Source organism: Gymnoscopelus microlampas (genome assembly GCF_963454915.1).
Source record: "Gymnoscopelus microlampas genome assembly, chromosome: 14".
Taxonomy (NCBI): domain Eukaryota; kingdom Metazoa; phylum Chordata; class Actinopteri; order Myctophiformes; family Myctophidae; genus Gymnoscopelus; species Gymnoscopelus microlampas.
Genome location: NC_139951.1, coordinates 23,570,373 through 23,592,980, shown reverse-complemented (window position 1 = coordinate 23,592,980; position 22,608 = coordinate 23,570,373). Strand labels below are relative to the sequence as shown.

General features: G+C 40.8%; 2 protein-coding genes across 3 annotated transcripts in view; both read right to left on the bottom strand.

Moving 5' to 3' along the window:
• Positions 1 to 844: 844 nt before the first annotated feature.
• On the bottom strand, positions 845 to 4,392 carry LOC311060772 (gap junction delta-3 protein-like). Of its 2 annotated transcripts, XR_014602308.1 has the most exons (2): positions 2,328 to 4,392; positions 845 to 2,277 (listed from the first exon to the last, which is right to left on the bottom strand). XR_014602308.1 is itself a non-coding variant. In XM_084079101.1 (1 exon), the coding sequence occupies exon 1, from the start codon at positions 4,385 to 4,387 to the stop codon at positions 3,533 to 3,535; it is 855 nt and encodes a 284-aa protein (XP_083935227.1). In that variant the 5' UTR covers positions 4,388 to 4,392; the 3' UTR covers positions 847 to 3,532. The 2 variants fall into 2 exon arrangements, 1 of the variants encoding a protein (XP_083935227.1); XM_084079101.1 differs by having other exon boundaries at positions 847 to 4,392.
• Positions 4,393 to 6,775: 2,383 nt separating this feature from the next.
• Positions 6,776 to 22,608, bottom strand: part of top2a (DNA topoisomerase II alpha) — a 28,849-nt gene continuing 13,016 nt past the window's right edge. Inside the window, exons 22-35 of the mRNA XM_084078889.1 lie at positions 22,097 to 22,231; positions 21,758 to 21,958; positions 21,148 to 21,343; positions 20,694 to 20,785; positions 15,023 to 15,166; positions 14,436 to 14,519; positions 13,683 to 13,898; positions 13,189 to 13,297; positions 11,334 to 11,495; positions 9,912 to 10,086; positions 9,428 to 9,465; positions 9,199 to 9,330; positions 7,559 to 7,959; positions 6,776 to 7,353 (exon numbers count right to left, since the gene is read on the bottom strand). Of these exons, the coding sequence (XP_083935015.1) occupies positions 7,207 to 7,353; positions 7,559 to 7,959; positions 9,199 to 9,330; positions 9,428 to 9,465; positions 9,912 to 10,086; positions 11,334 to 11,495; positions 13,189 to 13,297; positions 13,683 to 13,898; positions 14,436 to 14,519; positions 15,023 to 15,166; positions 20,694 to 20,785; positions 21,148 to 21,343; positions 21,758 to 21,958; positions 22,097 to 22,231 (2,232 nt within the window). The 3' untranslated portion in view covers positions 6,776 to 7,206. The remainder of the gene's footprint in view (positions 7,354 to 7,558; positions 7,960 to 9,198; positions 9,331 to 9,427; positions 9,466 to 9,911; positions 10,087 to 11,333; positions 11,496 to 13,188; positions 13,298 to 13,682; positions 13,899 to 14,435; positions 14,520 to 15,022; positions 15,167 to 20,693; positions 20,786 to 21,147; positions 21,344 to 21,757; positions 21,959 to 22,096; positions 22,232 to 22,608) is intronic.

The following is a 22,608-nucleotide window of genomic DNA, read 5'->3' as shown; positions in this document are numbered from 1 at the left end:
CAAGCTGTTGTTCTGAAAATAAATATAGCCTATCTACAATATCTAATGTTATTGTTGTGTGAGTGCTGAAATAGTGTTTATTTTTACTTTTGGCGTTGGGACACTTGGCTAATTCTTCACAACACGATTATATTCACAGATAAACTTCGACGTGACTCACACACGCATCCATCCACATAATAGGCAATCCTTACCTATCTGTGAGGTTTTATCAGATGGAGGAAGTTCGACGACATGACATGGACATGGTTGAAATTGCATCTGATATTTTTGCTGCACATGTTTTGTAGATAGCTGTTGTTGTTTTGTAGATAGCTGTTGTAGTATGTAGGCTACCATTGACATTAGGGTTGAGATATCCAATTAGAGCAGAGTATTCATGTTTTCATGCATTCATGTGTATTAATCGATGTGTTTTTGTGTGTGGGCGCGCGCGTGTGAATGTCTCTGAAAAGCTGTCAGGCAATTAATCAGCCCAAATTACTCACAGGTGTACAGTTATTCCACACAAGCCCAACCTGCTGCATGCAGGTGCCACCCTGGCCACATGCTTTCCTTATCTTATCTACAACAGTTCTATCTTCAAGTTCGTAGCTATTCTTGGTCATTTTAACATTTGTGTTTGCCGCCCCTCCAGAAAACAGTAGCCTACTAATGATTTATAGCCTATTCTATAGGCTATAAATGGGAACACATGAATTAATTGCTTGTTAGCAAGAGTAAATACTCTTGCTAACAAGCAACAAATTCACGTGTTTCCAAAAAGTACATTATATAATAATAATATAGCTACAATGTTAATGCTCATATTTGTTATAGCCTAATTGTACAGGGCATGCATTTCAAAGAAATCTGATATGACATTAATTAGTTGTAGCTTTTGATACATCCCAGAAAAGACAGGAGGAAAAAAAAGAGTCATTTTAAACCTTTGATTTAGCCTTAGAAAATAGTTTATTGATAAATCTTGTTTGTGCGCTACATTTTAATCAGTCAACTAGATCACATTTAATCATGGAAATGAATGGTTCATGTACATGAAATGAAATAAAAATGTGTCACATAAGAGAGAGGTTTTTTCCCTTTCCTTTATCTACAGGCAGATTTTAATCAGTTGTCAAGTGTTTTAGAAATGCTGCTGAGCCTGTTCACATAAACAGTCCATCTATTTCATAATGGCAGATTAATGCTAAGAGAATAACGGATTGTGACTTGCACCCTCATAATCACTAAAACATAATGTAGGCAATTACAAAGTACAAATAGAGCCATGACACATGTTGATGAACTGAAGCTCTTTAAATAGGTTTAGTATAGGCCTAATGGTTGTTGTCAATGGTTGTTTTTTGTTTGTCATGACATCTACCAAAGCTCATTTAATTACATCAAAAACGTACTTACTAATATGCCATTTTGTACACCCTGCTCATGAAATCTCTATCCAAAGCCGTCTATCAAACAGTACTAGACCATGTAAAGACAGCCACCACTCTCCCATGACAATCCTTTGAGACAATGCAGATCTGCACGCTCTCCCCACAACTCTTATCTCTGTTCAGTAACAACTCTATTCACCGTTCAAGATAACCTCCTGAAGTTTGTGGGCAACACAAACGTAAATTGGCTATGAATAAAATAATAGCCTGATAAAATAGCAGATCTACAAGCTCACAATATGTCGCCTGGGAAAATGAGTATGTAAAAATGGAAACATTGCGTTTGTAATGTATGTAATTCAAAGGGAAAACAGTACCATGGTGATCGCACAATGTTTGTTTTGGCAAGGTACTAGAAATATGATGGGAATGTAGTAGATCTTGATGTGCTGTGTTTTTGCTCTACACATTCACTTTAGTGTCTCCTCATTATAATTCTACACGGTCTAATAAAACACATGAGGACTCATTGTAAATTGTCCTTAAAACAACACAAAAATTATACAGTTCAGCAATCAAGTAAGGTTCAATGAGGTTTTGCGTGATGAAATGTCAGACAATCAGGTCTTGTTTACTGTTGTGCGAGAGCATCCATTTTAATCATTGCAACATGCCATGTTGACTTGCAGTAATTAACTTGTTTCCTGACTCCAAGAACTCAGAGTCTGAGAAGTAGTTTCCTCTGCTTTTTTTGTAGGACAAGTGTTGTCCGTTTTTAAATTCAGACAATGACATGAATCAAGAGGCCTTTCACATAATGCTTATAACCACATTAACCTGGGTGTCCCTATTTTGGTCAAGTCATCATAGACGAGGATATTCAAAGAATTAAAATAAATGACTCAAAAATATTTTAAATACAAGACAGTAGTGAAAATTGCAGATCTACACGCTCACCACGCTGATGTGAGCTTGTAGATCGTCTGTTTTTGCTATTCATCGTACGATGAAGTATATAGAGCATAACCACTTAAACCCTATGAAGCTTCTTGACCGGGGTCCCCCAGGCTTCTATACCCGTTTCCCCTCTAAACAGAATCTCTTCGCCAAAAATAGCTGATCTACAAGCTCACGTGTTGCAATGTGACACCTTGTGATCTTATAGATCTTCTATTTTTGTCGAATGTTTGTCCCAAGAAGAATAGGGACACTATAGGGTTTATGTGGTTAAGTGGTTATTAAGGGGTGACTTAAGTTCTGGTGTCGCGAAGAGCCGACCTACAAGCTCACAATGTGTCCAGCACGTTGTGAGCTTGCAGATCGCCTATTGTTGGTGCTCGACAGTGGTGCGCATCTAAATATAAATCAGGTATCAGAATGCCCATTTATCCCCCATGTTGGAAGAAACGATTGCTACTGTATGTGCAAAACAACAATTATGTGTGATATGAGATGTGATATCAACATAAATGTATAAATTGGTGTCTGATTATCTTCAATTCACACTTCAGTGGAACAGTAATGTTTTTCCAATACTCTTTGCAAAAACCACGGTTAAAAATGAAAAACACACGTATTGTGTTTGAAAAACTAAAATTATAGAACTAAAACTTACTCTAAAACTAATGAAAACTAAACTAAGCCTTTTCACAAAATAAAAACTAAATTAGCAAACCTGCTTTAAAAACGATTTAAAACAAAACTGAAATCGAACTCATAAAGTCAAAACAAAATAAAAATAAAAACTATAGAAAAAATGTAAAACTATGATAACCTTTACCAAACCTAGGCATTTTCTTTTGAAAGTGGTTACAGGAAGCCACCCTAGAAGAGAACTAACAGAGGAGAACTAACATTCTATGCCAGGCCTACAGTAAATTACCTTTTTCTCTCTATTACAATAGATGTAATTTAAAAACAAACTTAGTGCAAAGTCTCATTTCAAAATGCCCTATCACCATTTTGGCAATACCTGTTACTTAATTGTTCAATACTGAAAATACACCTGAATACATGTTCTCAAATAAAATAAAAGCACAATTTCTATTCCACACTCAAAGTTTCCATGCCACCAATTAGCTTGTCAGAGCAAGAATCTCATCTGTAAACCCGATCAGGTGTTATGTTTGAAGGTGCAGGTCTGAAACAAACCCCTTTCACACCATAAGCATGCGGCTGCTAGGGTATTTGCAGCTCTTACGGCCGATGCTGGACGACTTCCTGCTGGGACAGCTCCTCACAGAACCTCCCTTTTGCCGCACACTGCCAGGTACACTCTCTGACGCTGCTCCTCTTGGTGACTTCCCTCCCTTCTCCGTGTCCTCCTCCTCCTTTATGTTGGGAAGGTTCTGGCAGGCACAACGGTGCTCCTCCGAAGGCGAATGCCTCTGGCTCGGACAGAACCACTTCATGGAAGCATAGATAAGCTCTACGAAGCTGGACATGGCCGACAGCACCCCTACACCAAAATAGAAGCAGAGGAATACCGTTTTCTCTGCGGGGCGGGAGGTGAAGCAGTCCACAGTGTAGGGGCAGGGGAAGCGACTGCAGGGGAACTGGGCCTCCACCCTGAAGCCATAGAGCCACCACTGTCCCACCAGGACTCCTACTTCAGCCATCAAGCGGAAGGCCACGTTCACCAGGTAGAGCCTCCTCAGATCTCTGTAACCCTGGTTCACCTGGATGAAGCAGGGGCCGATCTTCTGCTTGTTGTGGTGGTGCATGGCATACATGAGGAAAAGCAGGGAGGGTGTGGCGATGAGGACAATGTGGAACACCCAGAAGCGGTACTGGGAAATGGGGAAGGCCTCGTCATAGCACACCTGCTTGCAGCCCGGCTGGAGGGTGTTGCATGCAAACTCTGCCTGCTCGTCCTCAAACAGGTCACTGGCGACGGTGCCCAGGATGAGCATCCTGAAAACCAGCATGAGGAAGAGCCAGAAGCGTCCCAGCAGTGGTGAATGGGCCTGGAGGTTATCGAAGAGACTGCTGAGAAAGCCCCACTCACCCATGATGGTATCACCTGGATCCCTGGGCTGTTTTCCTGGATCTCTGTAGTGTTAATCCACCAGGTGTTTATCAGCGTCAAGTCATCGCCTCCTGCACCTTAATTCATTTTCAAATCAAATCTACATTATGAGTCAGAGGGACAGTGTCTGTAGTCCAAGGAATATTACGACCGAAACAAATGGATTTGCAGGTCAACGGCTTGTCTTTAATTGTTTTGTGACAGGTCAAAGGCTGGTTCTCAATTGTTTTATGTGAAGAAAATGGAGGGAAGTCCTGAAAGAAGAAAAGATCAAAGTGAAAATGATGATACAACAAGGAGTCACTTGATTGAAGCAACACAACCTAATAAATACTGAGGGCAATAACCTTAAATCTGAAATAGTTTCTCTTTCTTTCTCCACTTTAACTTGATCTATTTCTAGGGACAAAATAATTAATGAGAATGTAGTAAAAAAAAGACGAGAGGTGGGCTGTGTGGCGGCCATAGCTGAATGTGTAGAGAGCCCACCTGGGAAGCTGAAGGTCCCCGGTTTGATTCCTTGGCAATGTGTCGAGGTATCCCTGAGCAAAACACTTGACCCCTAACTGCTCACTTGAAAAGCACTTAACTGGGTTTAGCTGAAAACAGAATGAAATAGGTCTAATCATTATGATTATGGACAATACCTTACCAGAAATGTCAGTGGTTTATTTCAAACAATTCAAACAATTTAAAAAAGAGCATTCTTATTGATTATAGAACAAAGCTTCTATTTCAGCACGCTAACTTTTCATGAAGACAAATGCTGTAGTTTTTCTATTAGCTTGGAATCCCAACCGATGTCATGGTAGGCAGGTTTCTGAACTATCCAAAGCCCATCTCTGAGACAGAGCAAGTAGACGGAAATGGTGCCATCATATGAGCATTCGTGAGGACCAATTATATGAAGATAAGGTTGAAAATGTGCAACCTTTAAGTGCTCCTTTAAATATGAAATAAAGTTTCACTGTCTTTCTGAACTTGAACACAAGCAATCTATTTCTGTGTACTACATACAGTATAAACTTGAACTTTCTTTTTACATACCATGTAGTGATTCAGTCCCAAGTCCTGATTGGTAATCTCTGCTAAAACATCTCTAGCTCATGGGGTATGTTATAGAGACGGCATGTGATTTCAAAGCGAGAGCACAAAGAATTTGATGGAGAACAAGATAGTAACACGGTAACACCTGAAAAAAACATTGCTTAATGTCTGAGATTATAAAATGTGACCTGCTCACATTTGATCAACACTGTAAAAACATGATCGCAAAAGTTGCATCCACTCTATAGCTCAACAAGTTGATACTTGATACTAAGCCTATTATATTAGTGGTGGATAGTGGTTCAACCAGCCTGCTGAGCTACTTAACACTCAGACTCACACACCACTGAGTCATCAGTGGCACATTTTTTAAAACATATTCAGGCCGTGGATATTGTATGTACCTTATGAAATCAAAAGTAAGCAAAAAGAAAGTAGCCTACCTCCACATTGTATTATTCCACAGTTCGATAACAAGATCTATGCCAGCTTGCTTGACTTATCCTCATAGTTCACTACAAAAGGCCACAGGGTTTACGGCTCAGTAATGATTTATAGGGCGGAGGCGGGTCAGGAAATTCCTGTTAAGTTCCTAATCGGCGGCTATCAAGGGTTCCAAACAGAACTCAAGTTTACTTTAGACGAGCAAGCTCTTGATGAGCACTTGAAAGAGCTTCCCTAATGACAGGAAGGATCTCAATCATAAGCTGTACATGCAAGAAGACCAATCTTCAAGACCACAAGGTCCAACACAGGAACACTCCAGCATGAAATAAAATCACAAACACAAGTGTAGACCACACAATTAAAAAAAAAGTTGCGAGTTGTATTAATGAGGGAAACGTTCAATAATATCCAAACTGGTTTAATTGCCTCCCAGCTAAGAATTGATACTCAGCCAGTTAATTTCCTCATGCCAAACCTACTGTAAATGTTTTGTTCTGTCTCATGCTCAAATCTGCTTGATTAGTCTATATTGTTTTGATAAAATCCAAGAAAAAGAACCGTTCTTTCGTTCTCAAAACAGGACAAGTCAAATATGCCAATATGGGTTCTTGAAGAGCCATTTGACCTAAAACATCTTTAATCCTAATAAGAGTCTTACTTACTCAGATTGTGCTTCCCAAATGACAAGCTCACCGTTTCATTTGAAACACTCAGCATTGGCATAAAGCTCCTCCCCAAGACATCTCATTTAAATAAAAGGACACACCCATTTCTATTGCAGCAGTGCATAGTACAGGTCTAATTGACACAATATCATGCCAGCACACAAGCAAAGAACAGTAGGTAGCTCAGAATAATGATCACAGCACAAAGAAAATGTAATATCAAACTTTATTTGGCAAAAAGGTATAAAACAAACAGCCATTCAAGTATTTACATTAAAAGACAAGACAAGAGAGAAATGGGAAATGCAACATTTCTAAGAAAGAAACAGGAAATGCAGCATTTCTAAGAGAACACATGAAATGAAACATTTATAAAACATTTATAAAAGGGAAACATGAAATACATTTCTACCGTAACAAGTTGTATTTTTAACCAGTCTATATTCTTTTTCTTCTTATAACCGATTTATTAATTTGGTTTATACTTAGTCTGTTGTTAATCTTAACCATCCTCAAATAAGAACGATTGTACATGTGCTTTATGTTTTAGAGGCCATTAACTAAATGGAATGTGATTGCAAGAAAAGTTTCAAAGCTAAACATACAAACTGACCACATTGGGTCTTAAAGTTAGTTTATCAACTTAGTCACTGTAGTCATCACTGTCCGAGTCCACGGCGTATGCGACAGGTTTCTTGGCACGGGACGGCTTTTCCCTCTGTGCTACAGGAGCCTTAGTTTCCTCGTCTGAAATTTGGAAGCTGTCATCCTCATCCCACTTCTTGGTTTTCTTTAAGGACACAAGGAGACGCACATGTTATTAAAATATGTATTTATCAAATAAAAACTATCATACAGCCCTGAAAGCTGTGCTTGTCATCATACAATTAGACACTCTGCGAGAGGAAACCAAAAACTGCCTGGCCAAGTAAAACACCCAAAACAATCCTCTGTCAACAAACCACAAGTGTAACATCTAAAGTCACTTAACTGACCTTGGAGGCAGCTGTGGTTGTTTTGCCCTTGAGACGGGCCATGAGATTGCCTGAGCTGCTGTCACTATCGTCACTGTCGTCTTCCACAGCCTTCCTTTTGAGGGCAGGCTTCTGCTTGGCTGCTGGGGCTTTAGCCTCTCCCTCAGAGTCACTGGAATCAAACGAAGCGATCGTCTTGGTGGCTTTATTGACAATAGGCTTCTTCTTAGCCTCTCCCTCAGAGTCGCTGGAGTCAAACGAAGCAATCGTCTTGGTGGCTTTCTTGGCAATAGGCTTTGATTTCTTCTTTGCCTCTCCCTCAGAGTCGCTGGAGTCAAACTTAGCAGCCGACGTCTTAGCAACTTTCTTGGCAACAGGCTTTGGTTTGGATAGCGCATCTAGAATGGACGGTTGCTTGGCATCTGGGGAGAAATTAGTTTTAAAGTTTATGTATAAATGAACAGTACACATTGTAGTTAAAATAAATGATTGCAGATAGTTAGGACTATGCCTCACTATGATGACTACACAAAACTAGAGCCAAGCCAGTTCACAGCTACAAAGCTTTGTTTGTTGGACTTAGAACCCAAATACCTAAATCTGGTTCGGCTTTTAGCATAAATTATTTGTTTTTTATTCATACCACAATCAGTGTGGAGTATAAAGTGGAAGTCAGAGTTCATGCACTTTAACCTATTTGGAGCCGCATTTGAGTCAGTGTGGTCCATAATTATGTGCCATATTTGGGCAGACCCAAGCAGACCTGCCATCTTTTTAGATTTTTTTGGGGGGCTTTTCAGCCTTTACTTGCTAGTTTACAGGGAACAAGGAGAGAGATGGGGGGGGGAGACATGCAGTAAAGATTGTCGGGCTCGGAACTCAAACCCGCGATGGGCTACTTTAGAGCCTAGGTGCCTGGACTGCTAGGCCAGCTTCTTTTAAAAATTCTAATAAACCAAATCAAAAGATGAAGCTTCAAAAGATGACGCTATAATGCAATTTGAATATCGTGGAAAAGTTTGTTTTCTTCCGTAATAAAATAAAATTCTATATAATTCATATATTGTAGATTCATTGCGCATAAAGTGAAATATTTAAAATGTATTCAAAATGTGCTCTAAATTATCCTGATAGATGGCTGTGTTGACTCTGGACTATATTTTGAGATATGGATTTTAAGATTTACATGAGCTGTAGGCCATTTTGAGATATGGATTTTAGATTTCCATGAGCTGTAGGCCATAATCAGCAAGATTAAAACAAAAAAATGTTTTATATTTCACTTTATGCACCATGAATCTAGAATATATGAAAGTTAAAAAAACAAAAAACTTTGAATATAATGGAAAGGGTTAATTTTCTTCCGTAACATAATTCAAAGTTTTTGAAGGATCTGTATGCGGTAACAGTCTTAAGCATCTGATGAGGGAAGAGTATGAGGAAGGCCAGGTAACATGTAAAAGGTCAGGGAAATCAATTACAGATTTTACTACTACAAACTGTGACAATGATTATTGGTAACAGCATTTAATCAAATAATGATATCAAGGTGTGATTGCACACACACCAATTCTTTATAATACTAGTCCATACCCAGGGATGTGTGCAATCCACACATACATATACACACAATAAATATTGGAATAACCGCACAGTCCTACCTGCAGACTTCTTTTTGGGAACAGCTGGTTTCTTGGTGGCAGCAGCAGGTTTCTTGGGTACCGACTCTTTGGCCTTTGGTGCTGCCTTGGGCTTAGCCGGGGGCTTCATGTCAGGTCCCTCATCAGACTGGGCTGGGGAGTAAACAAAAACACCACATTAGTCAAGTTTCAAGCCCCAACAATTCTCATACTCCGCTTCATAGGGCATCATATGAAAAAAAATACTTACAGCTGGATTTTCCCGTTTTGCTCGTCACCCCTTTGTTCCTGTGCAAAAAAGTCAGACTGAGGATTAACTCCTTAATTAACTTTTATAACCACTTAACCACCGAGCTATTTACCACCATTTTCTTTTTCTAAATTACTGTCTGCATTTCAAAAATGTCACAATGCATTGTGAGCTTGTAGATCAGCCATTATTGAAATAAGTTTGAAAATGTTCACATTTCTTTCCCCAAGCCTATAAGGACATTGCCAAAAGTGGGATGCCAGGGTTAAGGTGATTAAGTTAAGTTTCTCCAGGACTATAAGACTATAGAACATTGCTGACATCATGGACAAATACATGTGGAAGCTATTAACCTTTGACCTCACTGCTGTAGACTCGGACAAAATACAGAATACACCCTCCATAAACAAGGGACTGCTGCATATTAGTCTCCGGTGCAAACTCTGCTCCCCATCATATGTTGTAGCCTCGTGTTCACACTTACGTGGCCGTGGGGGCTTTAGGTGCTGGGGAGGGGGAGGCCATTTCGCTGTCTGACATGTCGCTGGCATCCACTGCGAAGCTGTCGTCACTGATGACAACTTTCCTTTGTGGGGCTTTGGCCTCCACAAAGTCATCGTCCTCATCCTCGCTGCTGGACATGCTGTACTTGATATTGCCTTTGTGGAGCAGGTAACAGTGGTTGCGTTAATGTTTTCTGTCTGCTTGTCATGGGTGATTCTGATTTTGAGTCATCTCACAATCGTTCAACATTGATTAGGCTGACTTTTCCCTAAAGTTAACCAGACATCAAGAAAAGTTACCCTAATCAGACACCAAATCATCAATTTAACAATTCAGGAATGGATCTCATTTTGGCAATTAAAAAGATTGCAATGAATCTGCCCTTGCATTGTTGAAATACATCCTAACAATATAAACAATTTAATTAACTGATGCGCATATCTTCAATAAAATAGATGTAGATTATAGTACTAAATATTTGCCTTGTACCAGTTTGCAGTTATGACACCATGTTTGGATAAGTTTGTGCTGGCAGTTGGCATCTTATACAGAAGGTCTATTCAAAAGCATGGCAACACCCTCAACAACAAGGTCATCATGCAATGTTAGTCAATTTCAGAGGAAATATTTGCATACTGCATGAGAAAGTAAAGTAGAGTAGCAAGGCAAGAAATGATAACTACAGATTGTTTTGTTACAGGGCCACTACTACAATTGATCAATTTACTGACATAGGATATGCAATCATCAAAAAAAAGATCACCATGATTTGTCAGTAATCACAATGTCAAGCACAAACAGAAGGTAAGGAGTTCAGGAAATGAGACTCAGTGTTTATGTTTCAATGCCCTGACATGCTTGATGTGATTATCTTTAACCAGCAGCTTAGATAAGGTCACTGACGGCCCCAACAAGTCACGATTTTCATTACATTTTGGGTTGCCCCAGAGATGATATTGAAATATTCACATAAATAAACACTTCCTCATGAAACCTAGCATCCCCATTCATAATCATAAGTAGGCACACATTACACTTAAATAGGTGAACATTCTGCAAAAATAGGCGATCTAAAGCTCATAATGCGATGTTTGCGATGTGTTGTGAGCTTGTAGATTGACTATTTTTGCAGAAGAGATTTGGTGTAGCGCGGGCAAAGTATGGAACCAAGTATAGACCCTGGGGGACCCATTTCAAAGGAAGTATATCGGTTTAAGTACTTAAGCTAGGTGATCAATTGAGGATGACACCGTGTGTGAGTACTGCAAAATGTCGGCAAAAAGAAACCCTCATGTGAGGGTGGGCTATATCCTGGGATAGGGTATAGCTCGATTTGGATGGGGCGCACTGTGAGGTTGGTGTGCGACGGCGCATAAATTAAGACTTATGTTAATTGTCTCACCTTTGGTTTTGCGTTCGACCTTGGCCCTGGGCACCACCACATCATCTGTCTCCATCTCGATGTCTGATCCAGACTCAGACGGGGAGGTTTTCATGGTCTTCTGTTCCTTAGGCTTGAACTGCAGGGTGGTTTGCTTGCCCGTCTTCGATCCTCCTGGAGAAACTGGTACACAAGTAGTAACAAGAAACCTTAAATAAAACGAACTTAACACTGGGTGCCAGCATTTTTTCATAACAACTTACGTTGGGTGCCAGCATTCTCCCCATTGACTGCGCTTTGCTGTTTAAAGCTCTAGACTCCACGACAAGCAAATCCACGTAAAAAAAAGAATCCATTCATGTTGAGCGAGGACCCTGGCTACAGCCTGGAACCATAACATTTCCCTCGCGAGTTACAACGTGGGGGGGGGGTCGTGCATGACCGGTTTTCACCACAGGAAACGGATTCGGATATATAGGCGTTTTAAAGAAGGAAATAAACAGGAAGCGGATGGAAGCCATATTTTTGTTTCCGGTGATCTATCTGGCCCTTCCTTCTCAAGATCACAATGGGTACTCCCAGAGCTACTCTAGCCCCGCCCGTGCGGAGAAAAACGAAAAAAACAAAAAGACTGAAATCACAGTCCAGATCGTGAACGGCACCAGAGCGCCACTATGTAAACACACGGTTCAGACTGTGATCGGCACCCGATGTGTTAATATCAATTCAAATAGGTGGGAAGAAAAATATAAATTCAAATAGTTGAGAAGAAAAACAATTGGAAAACTGGTCAGGGTATGCAACTAAGCCATATTGTGGTGCAATTTAATTACTGTATGTTATTTGTATCCATTTATCATCTAACCCTATATGACGATTTATCTGTCAATCATTTTAACCACCGTCAACCGGGTGTCCCTATTTTAGGCATGACAAAGTTTCCCCACCTCAACTGTTCAAAAAATAATGAACACCATGATGTCGATTAAAAAATCACACCCTGTGTGAAGGTAGCGGCGCCTTTGAATACATTATGTCATCGATATGTGTTTATAATGTGTTTATAGCCATGTGTCATGTGAAGCTTGACCAATCACTTTGTTGACGGGTCTGACCAATCAGAGCGTCGACGACAGATAAAGTTAAATTGAGGATCTAACTTTAAATAACTTACCTAGAAGGAGACTTTAGCCAAATAAAAATATATACAAAAAAAAACATGAGGAAATAAAAAATAAACCTTGACATCATAGTGATGTCATGAATAGTCCCCTTGCCTGACAAATCACAACCTTGACGGACCTGACCAATCAGAACCTTGACGGGCCTGATCAATCAGAACCTCGACGGGCCTGACCAATCAGAACCTTAACGGACTCTTGGATTCTCGATCGTCTCTATCAAACCATTCTGTCATAACGGATGACTGGGTCCCGAACTCAGACTTTCTATACATTCACCCTTCATCTGTTCTTGTATCTTTCTCTTTCTATTCGTCATATTAACTTTAAATAACTTACCTAGACGGAGACTTTAGCCAAATGAATAATAAGATGAAGTCATTGTCATCGTTTATATAGACATCGAATTCTATATTCATGACATCATAGTGATGTCATGAATAGTGACCAATCACAACTTTGGCGCACCTGACCAATCAGAACGTTGACGCACCTGACCAATCAGAACGTTGACGCACCTGACCAATCAGAACGTTGGCGCACCTGACCAATCAGAACGTTGACGCAAAAGCCAGGCATAGAGGGCTAATATCCGCTCTATACCTAAAGGTATAGAGCGGCTAGCGCCGCTAAAAAAACAAAAAAAACAAGTGACACTGTTTAATACAACAGCATCTGTCTACTGGCTATATCACCTTTCTCCTTAGTGCCGGCCTTGGTCTTCTTTTTCAGCCGTTCTGCCAGACCTAACCCCTCGTTCTCGCCATCTTCTCCAAACTCCATCTTCATCACTACATCCTCGCTCTGAAAATATGAGAAATGTATCAAATACAGTGCCATGAAAAAGTAATTGCCCCCTTCTTGATTTCTTGTGTGCGTATTTGTCACACTTAAATATTTCAGATAAAAAATAACAAATTTAGACAAAGATAATCTGAGTAAAACGAATATTGGCCCACTCTTCATTGCAGAATTGCTTTAATTAAGCCACATTGGAGAGTTTGAACTGCCTGTTTAAGGCCATTGGGCATTCACATTTAAGTGTGAATGCAGAACATTTTGAAATCAGGAAGCGGGCAATACTTTTTCACAGCACCTGTAGTTACAAAATAAACAGAAATAATCCAGTGAAGTAACAAGCCTTCCAATACAGTAATAAAAAAAAGGCGCTTGAGCAAATGACACACACCTTGACTTTCTTTTGGCGCCCTTTGGGGCCCTCTCCTTTCTTGACAGCAGCCTTCCGGACGGCTTCATCCTTCATGGCGCTGGTAATGCGCGGGATAACACGGCGACCCTGTGGTGTGGGCAGGTACTCTTGCTTCACCTTCGCCGTTTTCCCCTTGCCGCCCTTACCCTTGGCTGCGGGCATGACAGCGTCCAACTTTTCCTGCGCCTCCAGACGCTACATAGAAGAGCAAGACAAGTAAATTACAGGAACCCGGTTAATGTCAGATGCAACAGGAGGGACTTGTGATTGACAACATGGATTTTTTTGTGGTCAAGTGATTCAAGGTGTACTCTTCGGTGGTGCTTGGATCATTCAGTTTGCAGAGCAGCGCCCTGATCTGCTGATAGCTAACAATTTGTTGCTGCTGTGTACAGTAGATTCGCAGTTTTTTTTATTATTATTAATCGCAGACACGTGTATCGTGTGCTGGTTTAACAGCTCTTGTAGAGAAGAATTATGCATCGGTGGCATCTTCCCGGGATCAAAACCTACCTAAAGAATAGTGACAAAAGGCACTCTACAAGCTACCGATGAGTCGTGTTGCAATGCATTGTGAGCTTCTAGAGCTGCAATTTTCACTTTTTGGAAATTCTTTAGAATTTTCTTTTAAAATAATGGAAGTTGTAGCCAATGTAAAGAAAGATGGATATTTACCCATACAAATGGGTTCCGGTCTATTGCGTTTAAGAGCAATAGGTACAAGTCAGTTACCTCCAATTCCTCGGTGAAAGCTGCCAGGTCCGCCTTCCACAGTTCTTTAGGACTCTTGATCTTTAGGACATTCAGCTCGGTCATCTGCAGGACAAGGATTTGAGCAGACAGGAAAAGGAGCCATTACACACTGAAACATCAATGAACCACCCTATTCAGCTGACCATGCAGATTAAATGACAAGCACAAAATAATAAATGACATTTTGTCAACGGAAATCAGCCAAATGAACATGTCTTCATCGAAAATAGCAGGTCTACATGCTTACAATGTATGCAACGCATTGTGAACATGTGGATCTGCTATTTTAGCAGAATGTTCGCCTATTTTTTTATTTGGGAAAGTTATAAGTACATAGTTACAGGTGTACATTTGTGTTCCCTTTTTTAGCTTTTCCCCCCCTTTATCTCTGTAGACATGGAGAAATAATAAAACATAATTAATAATAATAAGAAAAAAAGAAACAAACGACTGAGCAACAATAGCAAAGTGATAAGCAGTATCCGTGCGTGTCGTTCTTTGGGTAAATGTTTTCCTATTATGACCTGCTCAGAACAGTCATTTCAATGAAGGTCACTGTTAATCACCTTGGCGTCCCTCTGCTTACACAGCTCCTCTTTCTTTTCTTTGGTGAGGTACCACATGGGCATGTTCAGCAGGTAGTTGTAGTCCGGGGCATTCTTGTCTTCCTGCTGCTTCTCCTCATCTTCCTCACCATCGTCCACTTCATCCTGCATATTTTGAGTGGGAAAATAATAAAATAAACATTTAATTAAGATTCTGATTTATTTTCGTTCTACTAGAAGCTGGTATTCAACCACTTAAACCCTATATACTTTGATGGTGTCCCCCAGGGTTTTGCTCCTCCTTTCTTCCCTCTACACCAGGGGTGTCAAAAGTCATTTTGGGGTGCGGGCCACATTGGTCAAAAGGGGACTTGATGTGGGCCGCAACCAGTTGCAGACGCACATGCGCTCGCATTCAGTTATACAACATGGTTTTTCAGTCACTGCTACAGTACAGTGGGTGACCATTGACTTTGTCGTTTTTTTTCATTCTTCTCATGCGTTTCATGCAGGGCATGTATGATTTCCACTCTGTGCCACTAGGGGCAGCAGCGGTCTACTGCCTACAGCTGCCTACAGCCCACAGCAGACAGCAAGAATATATTTGTTACTAGTTACTGTATATCCTCTCCAAACTGTACATACATTACTTTACACTTTTGTATTATGTTTTGACACTTGCTTTGGAAAATGTAAACGTATGTTTTATCATGCCAATAGCTCATTTGAATAGCAAAATTGTTTGTTTTGGGGTTTTTAGGCACTGTTTTTCCTAGAAAGACAGAGAAAGATCCTGTCTGTTGCTTACAGTACAAGATGTGACATTTATATTAAGCAAAATATTAAGCAAATAAAGTTATATAGCATGATGCTGCGCTTAACATTAGTTTAATTGTAACGTCTTAATTGATAAAACGAGACGGGAAAATAAACGTATTTTTTTCTCTTGCCAATAGCTCATTTGAATTGACAAATTGTATTTCTGTGGTGGTGGTTCAGTGGCACTATATATATATATATATATATATATATATATATATATATATATATATATATATATATATATATATATATATATATATATATATATATATATATATATATATATATATATATATATATAATATATACTGGGGTATACGTTCTGTGCTTTCTGTGTGTGCACTTATGCCGTGTGTCTCTTTCTTTGAGCGGGGGGGGGGTCTATCAAGGCAGGCTATTTGTTCAGATGCAATTTCAGCGTGGCTATTAAATAGGCAAAAAAAAAGCTGATCTACAAGCTCACAAAGAGTCGCGATGCAACTCTATTTTCTAACATTTTAGTCTATTTTTGACGGAGAGAGAGAGAGAGAGAGAGAGAGAGAGAGAGAGAGAGAGAGAGAGAGAGAGAGAGAGAGAGATAATATAGGCCTTATATACTTTAGGTACTCGTAACAGAGTAGGCTACTTCTACATTGCAGTATTGATATTTTTACTTAAGTAAACTGCAAACCAAAAAACTCTTCAACGACATGTGCTCCTTGTCCAGTCTATTCATCGCTAAACCGGTTATGTTAATTATCCCTCTCTCTCTCTATACAAAGACAAAGTCTCTTTTTTTATCCAGATGCGCTCTCTCTCTCTCTGTACAAAGACAAGGTCTCTCAGAGAGAGAGAGAGAGATGCATCAAAGTAGGGGTTCTCAATCTTTTTCAGGCCATGACCCCCCAAAATAACCATATTGGGGACCCCCATTTTGCGTGTGCGGCTTTCATCATCAATTTTAAAAATAAAGATGATCGGATCATCTGTGAAGCATTTTATGAACATTGAACCTCATAATAACATCACTCCGTTCGCGACTGCATACAGAACGTGTGTCGGCTCTGATGTTTATTAGACAGCATGGACCTCCGCTCATGGACCTCCGCTCAGGTCCTGGAATCCAGAGCATTATGTCAAGACTTGGCTGCGAGCACATCGCACGGCAGAAAGCACAAAAACCAAAGTGGCACAGCCTGTCATGTCAGATAACCCCGACCCATTTTGGCAGTTTTATAAGACAGGGGTTATTGGCGTCTTTTTGGTTTGTTTTATTTTATTTCCTCGTTTACACTTATTTCCTCCTCAATATTGTTTAAGAATTAATGTGCTATCCATGACATGCTGTCACCAACCAGTTCACTGTCTGTTATTTAATGATGGCTAAATGTTTACAATTTCTTCTGTCCAAACAATGAAAAGCACTAAGAAAAGGCAAGTGAGTCTCTCTTTAATTAAGCATGATGAGCCATGTGTTTTCCACAAAACAATTGAATATCATTGAATATAATTGCACCCTTGTCATACTACTATGTTATTATAGCTTTCAGTTGGCCACCACAGGCACAGACAGTGCGTTTATAGCGCAGCGCGGCCTGGCGCAGCGCAGCGGAGTGGTTGCGTGCGGGGGGTCGGGGGGCTTTCGTGGGAGGGGGGGACGGGTGGATCAGAGCTTAACCCTAAAACCGAAATAAAGTAACAACAAAAAAAACTCCAATCCGCTCAAGAACCGCGCTCCCCCACTTCCAAAATTAGCACTAGCCTACAACACTGGCCCAGTCTCTTGCCAAACCGGTTATGTTAATGATATTCAGCCTATTCCAAATAAGCCAAGTGAGGAACTCTGCTATCAGGTTCCCCCTCCCCCCTACAGTACCCGGCTCTGTGATACAAATTCAGAGCGGCCAATTTTGATATTTTTAATGCGCCTACATGACGTTAGAGGGATGGGCAGAAATGGTGGCCAGTGGTTTTCAACCTTATTCCCATCAGGACCCCCAAATTGACACATATTAGCCCAGGGACCCCCATTTGAAAAGATATGCCAGGGACTCAACCATTTAGATTTCTTGGGCGTCCCAATCTACACTGTATCATCATCAGTGTTCATTTAACTCTGAGAGTGTACAAATGGAACCAAATGGACCCTGACGGGTCCATTTGGTTCCATTTGTACATTAAGAGTTACAGACACATAAGGGTCAATTTGGTTGCTAACTATTAATTTGGCTGGGGACCCCCTGGAACCCCCTCAAGGACCACTGGTGGTCCCCGGACCACTGGTTGAAAACCTCTGGTGTAGGCTATTTTCAACTGTTAATGGGTTTTTCTTTATTCACAAATGAATTCTACTTTGTTGTAACAGTGTCCCATAGCCGATCTACAAGCTCACAAAGTGTTGCATCATGATTTGAATTCCGACTGAAAACGCCACCCTTGCGTCTCCGTGTGTACAACCAAATACGTACGCATCTTTCCTGCACCGATGACGCTTGGGGCTTTTACAGCGCTGCTCCTACACTACCACCGTCAGCAACAAGTGGACATGGAGTAAATGTACTTAGTTACTTTCCGCTTAGTTACTTTCACGTGCATATAAATGAGCCACGCGGTCTTATAAGAATGAAAACAAACGCCTCGCTGTTGGCCATGGATCACATGACGGTCGTCTGTTACGGTCATGGATGAACTCAAAATGTTACTTGAGTTCAATCAAAGTAAAAGTACAAACGTATTGGCAAATATACTGAAAGTACTGAAATGTTTGAAAATAGCTGATCTACAAGCTCACAATGCGTCGCAATGCGTTGTGAGCTTGTAGATCGGCCATTTTCAAATAGACTATGTGAAATAGGGCAAATAATGTATGTTTTATAATGTAATGATTTATATCTGCAAAGTAACTAGTAACTAAAGCGTTCAAATAATGGTAGTGGAGTAAAAGTACAATATTTTCCTCTGAGATGTAGTGGAGTAGAAGTAAAGTAAAAATAACAGGTCAGCATGCTCATAGCGTGGGATTCGAACCCGGGTCGTAAAATCACCGGATAATAGTTTTAACCGCTACACTAACTGGACTATTTTATTTACAGAGGAAAGAGGTAGAATCCTACTATACAGAAATTGATGCGAGAAAAAAAAAACATATAAGACGTCTGTCTGTCTGTCTCTCTCCATGGACTTTTGAGACAGACAGACAGACAGACAGACAGACAGACAGAAACCAATGTGTGTCTGAACATTTCTAAAATGACAGAGATGCGTTCCTGACTGCCCGACGCTGAACAGAAAACCCAATTTAAACGCTCTAAGCACACGTAATTATTGCTAGTTATTATTATTATTATTAATAATAATATAAGACATCTATCTGTCTGTCTGTCTGTCTGTCTGTCTGTCTGTCTGTCTGTCTGTCTGTCTGTCTGTCTGTCTGTATGTCTGTCTGTCTGTCTGTCTGTCTGTCTCTGTCTGTCTCTCTGTCACAAAAAAAGTGACTCCAAAGCGGCACCTTGTGGTAGTATTTGGAACTTAAATTTACTGCAAAGCGGGTGAGGCAAATGAGTGAAGTGATTCTCTTATGAAAAGCGACAAAGTCAATGGTCACCCACTGTATATCACCTTTTTTTTCTTTTTTTCTGAAGAATAGCTACTTAAATTATTAACACTACTAGACCATACCCGGTCGGCGCAGCGCATCCGTGGGGGGATATGCGCACATGATCTGGCAACCCGGGAGGCAGTTCGTCCCATAGCTGGGCAGGTCCGTAACCATGGCGACATTGTTTGACACATAAACGCTAATAAGAAGCTGAGATTTTATGAAAGTGCAAAACGGGCTTCACAGTTGCGTTCAGATGGTAATGGTCAATGGCTGTGTGCAAAATCAGAGCAATTGCTCCAGCCACTGAGGAGAACCGGGTAGCTTCACGTACTCACCTACTCACCACTACAGACAGAAGTTACTAGAATTATAGTAGGATAAACAATGCATAAACAATGCAATTTGTAAGGAGCCACAATAAACCATTTTAAGCAGAATAGTTCAATTTGAAGTTAAACAATACCTGGTAATGTGTGTGGCAATTATGTGGTTATGGTAATGCTTACCATCTCTTAACACATCGGGTGCCAAACACGGTAAAACGTGTTTTCAGAGTGTAGCGCATAGGTGCCGAACACGGTAAAAAACGTGTTATCAATCTTTGTTTTTTTCCAACAAGGGGGGGCTAGCGCAGCTCTGGAATCACCCACGGTGACTTTGAGAAGCAAGGGACAGATGGATCACCGTGCCAAAAAACATGGCTCCCGTCCACTCCCGTTCTCCTTGATGAAAACCTCTGCATCTGCAGCTCCGAAACTTTTTACATTGGGGAAAACGAGTCATTTTCAATGGGCGATTACTCCGTAATGGCGACTTGCGTGAGAGAGGTTATTGTTCCAGGCGTTAGCCAGGACCATCGATCATCGTGCACACATCCATTGTTCACGTGTGGGTGCTTGCGGTTGAGTCCACAGCTATAAACAGCACAGCGTTACAAACGGTGAGAACTCTGGCACTCAAAGTAATCTGTTTTAATAAAACGCTGGCACCCGATGTGTTAAGCCATGTTTTTTACTATAGTGCCAGAATTTTTCCAGCAAAATAATTAGATTTAAAGAACAGTGGTGTAAAGTAACTAAGTACATTTACTCAAGTACTGTTCTTAAGTAAAGATTTGAGGTATTTTTACTTTACTCCACTACATCTCAGAGGCAAAGCTCTTCGACCAAAACGTGTCACAAGCTTGTTGAGCTGCTATTTTCACCACATCACCAGAATATTTATGCAAGGTTCATGTGGTTGACATACCGCATTCTTAATTAGCCAACCCCCCCCCCCCCCAACACCCACCTTTTCTTGGCTGTCTTTCCAAGCCTTGACCGGGTCTGAGTCGTAGCCCATCTCCTGCAGCATGCGGATCAGCTCCTTCTTTGGCTTGTTCTCTGGAGGCGCAAAGAGGATTTAATTTCACATTGCAGAATTTGCAACAAACAAACCAAACGTATGCATTCATAAATGAAAAGGCCATTTGATTTTGATTTCTTTCTTGCCTTGCAAGAAGGTCATCATCTGTGGTGGAATTGTATTACAAATTCAGGGCTTTGTCAATGAGGAAATTTGTTTGTGGCAGCACAACTTCAGCATACCCGGGTACAAACACGGGTAAATCGCGTACAATGACCACAGGGGTGAGTGTGGGGAAAAGGCTGCACTAAGGAAGAACTAAACTTCATTCTATGAAAATTTTACCTGGTATTGCTGGAGCCTTCATAAACAAATGTACAGGTGGCATGCCGCTACTCACCAATGACCAGGGTGCCTTCAACCTTCTCCAGGATGAAGCGTGCCTGGTTAGTGAGCTTTGCACTCTCTGCCCCCAACATGCCCAGCAGCCATTCCTTCCTGAGCCCATAGTACTTCATCCTAAGTTCGTAGAAGGACTTCATGATCTCGGACACCGAGTCGTACTTCTTCAGGCTGGCAACGTGATCGAACAGCACCTAAAGGGGATAGCAGGAGGTGCTTGTTGGAAAATAATTGTTGCTGTCGGCAGAAACCTTGTATCTCCATATTTTATAATTATATTATATTTTTACCCCCCCCCCCCCCCCCCCATACATTACTGTCCTATTTTATACTTTGTTTTTGACAGCGTCACCAAAAGTTGCAAAAACGACCTGATCTACAAGCTCACAATGAGTCGCATCACATACACAAAAATATATGTTGAAGATTTTCATCTACAATGACATGCCCAAAATAGGGATGCTAGATTAAAGTGGTTAAGTCTCTGTGGATTTTATGAATATTTAACCAATGAATAGAATCAACTAGGGCTTGTGACTAAATAACTACATTGGAGCAGTTATTAAGTTACTACGCATAAAATAAGGCGTGCTTCAGATAGTCGTTACCATGGAGTTGCAGGTGAGCGGGCTCTGCAGTTTGAAGACCTTATGGAGGCCAGCAGCCTCCGCCTCCATCAACTTCTCCTCCGTCATCTTGATCACAAACCGCACAGTTGTGTCAGTGTGGTACTCCCTGTAGTCCGTGATCAAGGCGGGAATCTTCTCTGTGCCGTTCAACATGGGCTCCAACACATTCTCCTTGTAGTTCTAGAAAGCAGATGAGAAGACCAAAATGGCAGCGGAATAAGGACAGATATAAGTATTTGGTTGTACTGATGAACGCAGCCAAATCAAATGCATTTATTAATATAGGGACAATAGTGAGGGGCCCAAGGGCAGTCTAACCTGAGTCCATGTTTTGACCGGCAATTCAGAGATTTCGATGGTAGTCGAATCGATGATGGCCACTTCTCCATTGTTCATGTAATGGTTCTCATTCAAATGATCAATGGTCCCCTTGAAACCCTTGTAGTTGGGAAGCTGCAGGGAGGAGAGCAAAGCAAATACTTACTGTCTAGGTCTTTCTGGTGGTACCTTAAATATAACAAATTGATAAGGGACTCCAGTTGTGCAAGGAAGCAAGTGCAATGGTTTCCTTAAATAATCATTTACTTTTCGAGTACTGTAGCGGCAGAGGAATATCTTGGTGACATAATGACAAACGGGATCTCACATCAAGTGCGATGTGACAGGGCAATAGGATGTAATGCCCTACAAAGGAGTAGTGGAAATGAGAACATCTCCTGGCCTGCCAACGTAGTGTATTATTTTGTATCATTTGATCATTTTCTTTAAAAAAAAAATGAGTTACCGCCATTTGTCTTAAACGGGTAGTACACCCATTTCCCTCTATCGAT

Excerpts from the sequence above, each read along its gene's own strand:
- LOC311060772 (XM_084079101.1), bottom strand. The coding sequence starts at position 4,387 with ATGGGTGAGTGGGGCTTTCTCAGCAGTCTCTTCGATAACCTCCAGGCC.